General features: G+C 42.2%; 1 protein-coding gene and 1 long non-coding RNA gene across 2 annotated transcripts; both read left to right on the top strand.

Moving 5' to 3' along the window:
- The first annotated feature begins 3 nt into the window (after positions 1 to 3).
- On the top strand, positions 4 to 872 carry LOC119821620. The gene is made up of 2 exons (XR_005286640.1): positions 4 to 290; positions 373 to 872. It is a non-coding gene; the product is annotated as an uncharacterized LOC119821620 (long non-coding RNA).
- Positions 873 to 3059: 2187 nt separating this feature from the next.
- On the top strand, positions 3060 to 3450 carry LOC119821506 (gamma-secretase subunit PEN-2-like). The gene has a single exon (XM_038340563.1). It carries the CDS (start codon positions 3143 to 3145, stop codon positions 3446 to 3448), a length of 306 nt encoding a protein of 101 aa, XP_038196491.1. The 5' UTR covers positions 3060 to 3142; the 3' UTR covers positions 3449 to 3450.
- The last annotated feature ends 7795 nt before the right edge of the window (positions 3451 to 11245 follow it).

Genomic DNA, 11245 nt, shown 5'->3' with positions numbered 1-11245 from the left:
ACGCACGGCCGGCGGGGACGCGCACGCTGTCCTCTGCCGGGGCCGCGACCTGGAGAGGGCGGACCCGGAGAACGCGCTGGATAGCGGCTGGTTAGGCGCGTTCCCGCCTCTCCCGGCGGTGCTCCGGTTCGCCTCCCGCCGTGCTCCCTGCCAGGGTCGGCTCCCGGACCTTGCTTTTCGGGAAGGAATCCCAGAGCTCCTGTGGCACAGTGGAGGACGCTGGCACCGAGGAGCGCGCGTGACCCGTGCTCCTCGCTCGCCCGCCCGGAGCTCGCACTCGCAGGAAATAGGTCAGCTCCAGGTTGTCGGTGGTAACGGCCAGCACCTCACGTGCCCCAGCCCTGTGACTCGGTGACCCGTTTCCCCTTGTAGGACTCTGCTGCCCGGCAGCCCGCGGAGGACGGCTTCTGTGGGCGACCCACGCGGCCTCCAGAGGGCGCGGCGCGGCTTCTGGGAAATACCTTGGGGACAAAAGCGCGGTCACCCTGCTACACACAGCGCCCGTAGGCGGCCCGGTTACTACCGCCGGCCAGGCTGTGCGGCGGGGCGGGGGACACTGGTGTCACCGACGCCCACCGTCTGGAGGCCTCATGTCCACTCCCATCCCAAAACCGTCGTGAAGGGAATGGGGCGGGGCAGAGGTAAGAAAACCCCGTCGTGTGCTTTTTCTGGTGACAGCATTTGTACCCCAGCTGTTGGGAACCATGATTCACCGTCCTGAAGGGACTGGCTCTTCAGACTTCTTCATCTGAACGATCAGCACACTGAAGTAACAACACAAAACCCTGGGGGAGCTTAGACTAAACACATTGTAAAAGTGCTTTTGTTGTTGTTGTTGTTTAATGAAGAAATTTGGATTTTTGGAACATTAAGGACGTTTGGATTGTGTATTGCTCTTTTTCTTTTTCCTTTCTTTCTGTTTTTGTTTTTAAGATTTGGCTACAGGTAGGCTCTTGTCCTCAGACCAAAGTGTGAGAACCAAAAGGGCCAGGGTAAAAAAAGTGAAGTGGGCAGGTGAAGTGGTGGAAAACTTGCCTCTACTCTACCCGTGGTCACGATTGAGTCACACACTCTTCCATTACAACCCCTTTTTATAAAAATAAGGGATTCCAAAGGCATCCTGTTATTAAGTGATAGTATTAATTGTACTTCGGGGCTTTGTTTGTTTGTTTGTTTGTTTTTTGTTTTTCGAGACAGGGTTTACTCTGTGGCTTTGGAGCCTGTCCTGGCACTAGCTTTTGTAGACCAGGCTGACTTCGAACTCACAGAGATCCACCTGCCTCTGCCTCCCAAGTGCTGGGATTAAAGGCGTGTGCCGCCACCACCTGGCTGGACTTTGTACTTTTCTAAATCACCTAGTTGACACTAGGTGACTTTCTCCCCCTCCAGCTGAGTGGGACTCAGTGCAAGCAAAAAAACCTCTGCCCTTCCATAAGTGGTAGCCAGAGACTTAGATTTCAAAAAAAAAAAAAAAAAAAAAAAAAAAAAAAAAAAAAAAGCAAAAACAAAACAGGAATCCAGGAATCACATTTCTTCAATTTCTTCAGATATGTATGTCCTCTGTAGTCTTCATGGAATTTGGTCTAGACTTGTGACTGAGCAAAGCTACCTTTTTAGCTTAACCACCCAGGGAAGCATCAGGTACTTTGGCAATTTAAAGCAATATAAAAAATAAATGAATGAATAAGCAGTAGAGGTTTGACCTGTCTACTCTCTATAAAGAGAGGAATCTTCCTCTGTTCTCAAGTTACATCAACTTAACCATACAAATCCCAGTTTTCTAGAGGTCATTCTCATAGTGGGGTTCCATGAAAATGATAAACAAACAAAAGCTAGGGGGGACAGGGAAGTTGGTAAAGTTTTTGCTGAGCCAGCAGAACCTGAGGTTCCCAGCACCTGTGTAAAAAGTCAGGTCTAGTGGCTAAGGAAATATGAGGATTTAATTCTGGCACTGGGGAGGCAGCAGACCAGCAGTGAGAGAGAGGCCACTTCTCAGTGAGGTAGATAGTTCCTGAGGAATGGCACTCCACATGCATACACAGAACCTACCCCATAACACCTCAGTCATAAAGCCTGCACACAAGACTAGACTCTAAGAGGTAGAAGTTTTCAGAGCAAACTGAGTCAGCCAAACCGATCCTGACAAATCGTCCTTACATTTGTTCCCTGCCAAGGCTGATAGCATCGAAATTTGAATAGACTTCCTTGCCCAGCTAGCCCACCAGCCTGTGGCCAAAGCAACTGAAAAGTCAAGACTACAGATTAAGTCAAGTGCTAATTAGGGAAAGCATTACTGGCCAGCGGGACAGGGGCAGATTGGCAGCTGTGAAGTCTGGAGACCATGGGAATTCCCTACCGGGACTGTGGTAGGAAGGGCCATTCTTCACAAGCCAGGGCCTGAAATTTAACAGCTCCAATTATCTCTCCAGTACAAATTCATTGGAAACATGAAAAAATACGATTGCATCAAATTGTATGGGAATTTAGAAGAAACTTCCCAAGGACAATTTTATAGCTCCAAGTTTTAAATAAGTAAAGGAACTTAAATCCACCTGAAATGTTGGAAAATAGAAGACTCAGGTTTTGTCCATATGTACCACAGATCTTTCAAACCGTATTGTAAAAAAGAAACGTGTATATCAATGCTCCATGTTTTGAGTTAATGAGATTATACTTATCAATACAGTGCCTAGCATACAGACTATATATTTACTCAATAAATTAGTTATTCTGCCCTTCCCCCACCCCGAAGCTGAGCAACCTGTAAAGTGTTGTTACATGTCAGGTGATGTCTGGGATGGGAGGTGAGGATGTAAACAGGTAGACTCAGGTGGAAATGATAGTCATCCCTTTTCTCATCCATCCAAAACTATCTGTGTAACTACATTATCAATGTTTAGTAGAGAGGTGATATTTAATTTCTGAAAATAAAATTTTCACTCAGAAAAAAAAACTGATATACATTAAAAAGCTAGAAGAAAAAACACTACAAACTCCACAGAAACCTGCGGCGTCTCCTTCTCAACGAAGGAATCCCGGCAGAAGGGATAAACTCCACTGGGGCGTGGTAGTTCGTGATCTCGCGCCTGTCGTTTGGGTCTTGGTCTGCAGACCCTGAGGACCACCCGGCTCCAGCGCAGCTATGAACTTGGAGCGGGTGTCCATTGAGGAGAAGTTGAATCTGTGCCGGAAGTACTATCTTGGTGGTTTTGCATTCCTGCCTTTTCTTTGGTTGGTCAACATTTTCTGGTTCTTCAGAGAGGCCTTCCTCGCCCCAGCCTACACAGAGCAGAGCCAAATCAAAGGCTATGTTTGGCGCTCAGCTGTGGGCTTCCTCTTCTGGGTAATTGTTCTCACCACCTGGATCACCATCTTCCAGATCTACCGGCCCCGCTGGGGTGCTCTTAGGGACTACCTTTCCTTCACCATTCCCCTGGGCACCCCCTGACAACCTCACAAGCTGGCAAGCTAGCCATTTGTTCTTTCTCCCAGGATGGGCTTCTCTGCTCTAAGCTTTTTCTCAAACCCTGAAGGCTGTCTGTCCCCCATTTCCCAACTGCTCCAATAAATGGCCCTAACTTAAATTTAAAAAAAAAAACAAAAAAAAAAAAAACTAGAAGAAACCAAGTTTAACAGCCCACAAGTGAACTCAGCCCTACTGTTCTCTGTTGGAGGGGTAGCAAAAACCGATGCCACCAGCTAACGCCATGGTGTGACAAGTGGACCCAGAGGGAGCTGTTGGCAGCAGACAAGCACTGGTTTAAGTTGTTCTAGTCACCCTCTGTGGCACATGGCCGCAGAGAACATAGTAGTTCCATTTCTTCTGATCCTGAAAATCCAGCTAATTACATGAAAGCTGTATGATATTTTTGAATTTTCAAAAACCCCATGTGTGCATGGCTGGAGGTAGGAGGGAATCAGTTACCACAGAAAAGCCGACTTTTTAGTGAGTCAAAAATGATAAATTAAAAGTTTGTAGTTATTTCTAGGAATAGCCTAGTTCTTAAACCATTCGCGTGTCACTTTCCTCTAGAATGTAATTACTGTGCTGAATGGCTGCCTTGTTAATTAGCCCTTAGTTCCTTTGGAAAGTCCCCTCTTGTGCCTGACTCTAAGGTTGCTATGACCCATGCCTCCTAGGAGTTGTAAATTTGTCTAACTTCACCTTGACATTCCTAGGCCCTGTAATTTGCACATTGTAATGTGCAATGTTACCAACTGGATATGTCAAAGGCCAACACCCCTGATTTGAAAGATTTTTCCTCCTTATGATTTTTATGAAGCAAGTTGTCATTCTGGGAAGCCCACATGATATATATATATATACACACACACACACACACATATATATATATATATATATATATATATATTTGGGGGGGCTTGGAGAGACACCAATGACGACAGTGGAGATAAATAGATCCTAGATGACACAACAAACTGATTAGTAGACTATGAAGACAGTTTTTAATGTTATTGGTAGTTACCTCTAAAAGTCATCTGTGGGTCCAGAGAGACAGCTCAGCCATTACGAGCCCTTCCTGTACTTTTAGAAGACCTAAGTTCAGTCCCCAGTATTCACATAAGGCAGCTCTTAGCCCCCAATTATAGGGGATTCAAGGTCCTTTTCTGGGCTCCTCTGTCACTTTATTTACCTGCACAATCCACACCCCATAGACAGACCTACACACAGAATTAAGAATAGTCTTCTCTCTTTTTGTTTTGTTTTGTTTTTGGTTTTTGAGACCGGATTTCTCTGTGTGACCTTGGCTGTCCTGGAACTCGCTCTGTAGACCAGGCTGGCCTCGAACTCACAGAGATCTGCTTGCCTGCCTCTGCCTCCCGAGTGCTGGGATTAAAGGTGTGCATCACCACTGTCCAGGAAGAATAGTCTTCTTAAGAGTTATTTGTATTCTGATAGTATTTTGCTGAATTTGTGATTTAGAGGATATAGACCATATTTGTGCCATCTGATACACAAATTTATTTAAATAACAAACCATGTTACAACAGAATTCTAACATAAACCTCAAAGAAACAGTATTTCCTACCACAGGAAGTCCTTGAGAATATTTTTTGAAAATAAATCATTTAAGCTTTAAAATTCTTTGTTTATTACAAAAGTCAGTCGATATATGATTTTTACTGATAACGTGCTCTAATTTTCCTAATAAATATTCATTACATTTTATTAATATTAATTAAGCATTAGACATAATGACCTGCTAATGAGGCAAAGCTCTATGATTTTACTGTAATTCAGAAGCACTGGGGAATGAAGATAGTGCATTTGGAGTCAGCCACTGAAATACAAGCGGAGTGAGTATGCACTGCTCAGGGGGGGACAGTCTTGTGTTGACTGGAGAGGCCACACATTTCTCTGACCTCCTCCACTCTGCCTCTGACTGTGTGACCTATGTTCTTGGCCTAACTGGCTGTGTCATGGCTACTGCTGGCTGCCTCCTGCACTGTTCTGAGCCAGGCTGGCCCTGGTCCACTTCATTAGTTGTGACCCTCTATCTCCCAGCCCTGCTCTCACTCACTCAGCTCTTATCCTTCCTGATTCTGTTGTCAGTGAGGAAGAGAGACATGCTGAAAGGCTGGTGGCTGGCTGGCTGCTTATAGTGGCTCATGCCTGTAATTCTAATGAAAGTAGGAGACCTGTTGGGTTATTAAAGCTAGCCTGCCTTCTTATTTCATTCCCACCATGTCTGAGAATTAAGGTACCTTACACAGTAAATGGAATAAATTAATAATTTATTATTAAACACATTTCTTTCTTTAATATAAAATTCCAGAATATGTTGCTTTGGCCACTGCTCTGATTTGGTGTGGTGCTTTGGGCTTGTCTGATAACTGTTGTCTAGGGTCCTACACATCAACTCACATCACTGTGTTCCCTCATCTTTATGAAGTATGTCAATTTTTTCTTCTCATGCTGGGAATGGAATTACTTGAGACATGGGCTTGTTTTTATTTTTACGGATACCATGAATTATGTTAGCCATCAGATTGCCCACATTCCATCATCTGTCACAGAGTAAAAGCTTTAATTCCAGTTATGATTTGATCTTGCAGTTTCTGTTGAACTCTTTCTATGTTAGTTTTTACCATGTGCTTTGTTTCTCTGCTTTACTCTGATGTAATCTGTAGTTAGTGATCTGTGCCCCCCTCCTCCTTTTTTTTTTTTTTTTTTTTTTTTTTTTTTTTTTTTTTTTTTTTTTTGGAGACAGGGTTTCTCTGTAGCTTTTGAGCCTGTTTTGGAACTAGCTCTTGTACATCAAGCTGGCCTCAAACTCATAGAGATCCATCCACCTGCCTCTGCCTCCCGAGTGCTGGGATTAAAGGTGTGCACCACCACCACCTGGCTTGTGGCACTTTTTTGATAGCTTGTTGGTATGATTTATAAATCCCTTTAATTATTTTATAGGTCTTTTTAAAAATCAGATATAATAAATACATATTTTTTTAATTAGTTAGCTAAATGTTAAATTTACTGTGTCTAAACTTTATCTGTTGTCATTTCTGGCTTTGGAAGACACTGAGCAAAACAAAAAAACAAAAAAAAAACAAACAAAAAAAAACAAACAAAAACCCAACCAATATTATGGAGAATACTTTTTTTCTCCAACTACTTTCTTTATTCCGAGGAAGGCAACATGTTTCCCTAGCGACTGTTTCTCTATATATCTATTCTCTGTCTCTGGGAAATATGCAGTACTCCAGGATGAACAAGCTGTTCTAATCATTGTCCCTGGAGGAGTTGCTTGGGTTGTTTGTTGATTTGAGAAGGGCATAGTGGCAGGGGAGGGGGGCAGTCTTCTTATAATGGAATTGAAAACTGTCAGTGATCATATTCCTACTACATGGAAAGAGCCTGGCTCAGTTTGAGAAAAAGTTGGCCTATAGCAGAGACAGCAAGTAAGAAAAAAAAATGAGAAAGATTTCTGGCATTACTCAAGTTCCTGGTACTATTGGTTCTTGAGACTCAACACAAAGCTGCCTTTCAGATAATTTATAGCAGTGCTTCACAGCCTATGCTGCGACCCTTTAATACAGTTCATGTAGTGGTGACCCCCAACCATGAAATTCTGTCATTGCTGCATGATCATAATGTAAAGTATCTGCTATGTAGGATATTTGATATGGAAACCCCAAAGGGGTCTGGACCCCTTAGATGTTCATCCTCTCCTTCCAATGTAAGATAAAGTCACTTCCTTTTTCTATGTGGGTGCAACTTGGATGTCTGTACTTTCAGGTCCTTGCTGAGATAGGGTGATTTTTAGCTTTGTTGTGCAGAACCTCAAGCATAGCATGGCTTCCTTCACAACCCGAGTCCTCATCAGCACCTAGACTGTAAAGATGAGAATTAATCTTCTCATGGGAAGACTATACCTGCCTTCAATTTTTATTTAACAAAAATCACTGTTGCCTGTTATAGACCCCACATATAAACCATTTGAGCATTATTTTGAATGTCAGTATTATATACATTTGTCAGGAACATCAAATTCAAATTTTTGCTCTCTTGGTTTGAGTCAAATATTGGACTTAGGAAATGGTTACTAGAGATTTAGAAAATCTGTAGTTAGCATTGTCCACTTGTTTTTATCTCTTTGTCTATATTAATTACTTTTCTATTGCTGTGATAAAACACCATGCGCCAGAGCAGGCTGGATGCCGAGACTGGCAAGGGGGGTGGTGTGTGCTGGGATTGAGACATGGAGGTTTCTTTTCTGGTGGAAGAACAGCAACCTTTATTTTGCCCCGAGCTAAAGCCTTTTTATACCTCTACTGCTTCTGTGGAAAACCACTGGCCAGAAAGATCACAAACGTCCTTGTCAATTACAGACGACAAGGAAGTTCCACTGTCAGTCAGGGGGAGTGAGGGCAGCTAGATCACAGCAACTCCCCCGTTTTATTTTATAAAATAAACTGTGTCTGTCTTGTTACTTTGGGTGGAATACCTTGCCTGGCGTGGGGGAATAAGCCCTCTAATATTTTTTTAATCTTAGGTGGCATCCTGCCCCCAAAGTATTGCCTGTCCGTGGCTACCCAGACACATAGCCCTAAACCAAGTATCCCCAGGACTGACAGCGCCAAGTGAGCCAGACCAGCACTGCAAACCATCTAGCATGCACTAACTGGGTGGTAAAATTAACAAAAGCAGTATTCCAAACCCCTCTCAGATGACGATTGAGTTCCATAACAGTAGCAGAAGCATGCAATACAGTGCCAGGAGTAATGCACATAACATGATAAAAGCTAGAACATGTTAGCTGTTGAAAAGTCCAAAGATAGTCCACTTGCTCCTGAACCAGAGACACTTGTTGGTTCAAGGTCAATATGTTCAATTGAATATGTCTATTAAGATCATTTTGAATATCCAAAGCATTGCTGACTCTTTCAGCCAGCTTGTTGACAGTCTCAACCATCTGTAGAGAGCAACTCCAGCAGTAGTATCTGCAGTGGCAGAGATATCAATAATGGCAATCCCAGCTGCGGTGATTCCAAGGTCTCTCTTCTGCGGATCTTCTATGGTCCAGCACTTGTTGCCATATTTGCTGATATTCCTGATACTGCCATCCCCAGTCTGGGCACAAACTGGGCCAGGGCAACATGCCTTTCGCAGCAGCCACCTATCAAAGCTCTGCACCAGCTGCCTTCTGGCCCCAGACACACTCGCTCTGGGTCCAAACTGGTGCGTGGAGTGGAGCAAAAACCCCAACAAGCCAGCTCTCATGTTACAGAATGGTGCCCGCCGTTCCTATTACTACATGACATGATGCCATAAGAGGAAAAAACCCCACATCTTACTTCATGATTGAGTAGAACCAAAACATAGGCAGGCTAAATGTATTGCATAACATTATCCTCAGACTGTGCTTGATAGCACACACTATAATTCCAGCACTTGGGATTCAGAGGCAGGAGGAGTGAGAAGAAATTAAAGCAAGCCTGGTTCCAACCAGGGCTACATAAGCATGATGCTGTTTCAGAAACCAAAAGTCAAACAAATATCTCAGTCCATTTATATATATGAGGTATGGATGAAACATATTATGTTCAAACTTGGGTTCCATCCCCAAGATATATTACTACATAGGTGTAATGTTCCAAAATTTGAAAAACAATAAGTACAAACACCTGTTGTCCTACATAAGGGAAAGCACCTACAATAAGTGGGAGCCATTGTCCATTATGTATTTTCCCACGGAAAGACCTTTCCAAAATCAATAATTTGCTTTTAGCTTTCATTCAGAATCCATATCCCCACAAATATTACACCCACATAAGCCATAACTTTATCTTTGTATAACCATCAATTATTTATCTTCCTTAAATGATGTGAGAAAATATCCTTACAATATATTCTTTGGGATTTGTTCAAGAGGAAGAAAGAAAAAAAGATTTCTGAATTTTTTCAGCCTGACGTGAACTCATCTTGTTCCCCTGTCCTTCTCCTCCTCACTCCTGTTTCCTTTCCTGTCTTCCTTCCTTTCCTTTTCCTCTATTTAAACCTTTGATCAGTAGTGGAAGCAGAACTGAACTCAATGATCAGTTGTCTACAAGCAGGTCAGTTAATTACTCATTACCTGCATATTCCTTCAGTGGTTATGTTTGTCCCTGTAGAATTAAGAAATCATTCCTAAACTATTTCTAAGTGTGTAGTACAGTGTGAATAATACCTAAAATTAAAAGCTGACATCATTTCATAAACTGTCAAATGGACAATGGCTGATCCAGCACAGGTGGCACTTCTGTCTACGAGTTTTTGGATAATCCGCTGCAGCTCTGTAGAATCAAGCCCATTTAAAAGGGGAAACTAACTCTTCCCGCCAGTGAGAGCAGAGTCCTCATGACTCAGTCACCACCTAACAAACTCTTAAAAAAAATTGTTGTCAGTAAGATTACATTCCACATGAGTCTGAGGGTAGGAAAAAAAAAAAACAAAGCACTATCCTCTTCCCTCCTAGGACAGGAAGTCCCTTGAGTTAGAAGCACCGTCTTTCACCTCTTAGACTCTGCAGTATATCCTACAAAGTGGTACATAGTTTTCAGAATATTGGAGGAATAAAAAAAAAGTCGCTAGTCTTTATTTAGAGAACACTATCCTTTATATTTTCAGGATAGCAAGATGAAGCAATCATTCAACAATTATACCATGGATTTACTGATGTACAGCTTAAGAGAAAACATATAGAGGTAATTATTTGCCTCCAGGAATGAAATATAAGTATAAATAATGTATCACAATGGCATTTTGTTCTCATTCTAGAAGCCAGATTTATTTCTTTTGTAAAGAAAATTCAGGCTCAGTGCAAAGTATTGCAACCAAAAGGGTACTTAATGTATATAAGATTTTTTTAAGACATTGTAAATGTCCTGATATACCTGGAAATAGCCTTTGGTAGAGAAATGAACTCTGGGAAGGTTTTCTCGGGCAGTATATTTAATTTGCTACACAAAATATTCTGTTGCTCTGTCAGACTATATGCAAGAGCAAGGGTTTCTATGTGGGGTTCAGATATGCCAACCCGTAGAGATTCTGCTGAGATAGTTGCTGTCTGGGGTCTATTCCACTCTCAGGCCACCTTCTGAGTTTCGTCACTGATCGTTGGGCACTTACTCTTGTACAAAAATAGAAAGTTGATCCTAGAGGTGACACATACTTCACATCCATTCAAGTACAAATTTTAAAGAAGTTACATTTTCAAATTCCAGTGACTATTTTCTGAAAGAAATGAACCACATATTTCTTTTTTAAAATATTTATTTATTTATTTATTTATTTATTTATTTATTTATTTATTATGTATACAATATTCTGTCTGTGTGTATGCCTGCACGCCAGAAGAGGGCACCAGACCCCATTACAGATGGTTTTGAGGCCACCATGTGGTTGCTGGGAATCGAACTCAGGACCTTTGGAAGAGCAGGCAATGCTCTTAAACCGCTGAGCCATCTCTCCAGCCCCCACATATTTCTTATTTAAGTCAGAATCAGCAAGTTTGAGTTAGTTTTTGGAATCTTTGCCTACATTATATATCTCCACCTCATTATTTTAGGTCCTACTTTCTAGAAGAAGTGGGCATGAAGTGATGTCCTCAACAGCATAGATCAGGGAACCTGGGGGAAATTAATTTACAAAAAATTTATTATTTCCTGTAATTTTATGATAGACCCCTACTGTGCTCTATAAATTTCCATTAACACTTCACAGGTGTTTTGCTTTAATTTACAT

Source organism: Arvicola amphibius, chromosome 8 (assembly GCF_903992535.2).
Source record: "Arvicola amphibius chromosome 8, mArvAmp1.2, whole genome shotgun sequence".
NCBI classification, from domain to species: domain Eukaryota; kingdom Metazoa; phylum Chordata; class Mammalia; order Rodentia; family Cricetidae; genus Arvicola; species Arvicola amphibius.
Note: the sequence above shows the minus strand (reverse complement) of the source record. Positions and strands in the feature narration are given on the sequence as shown.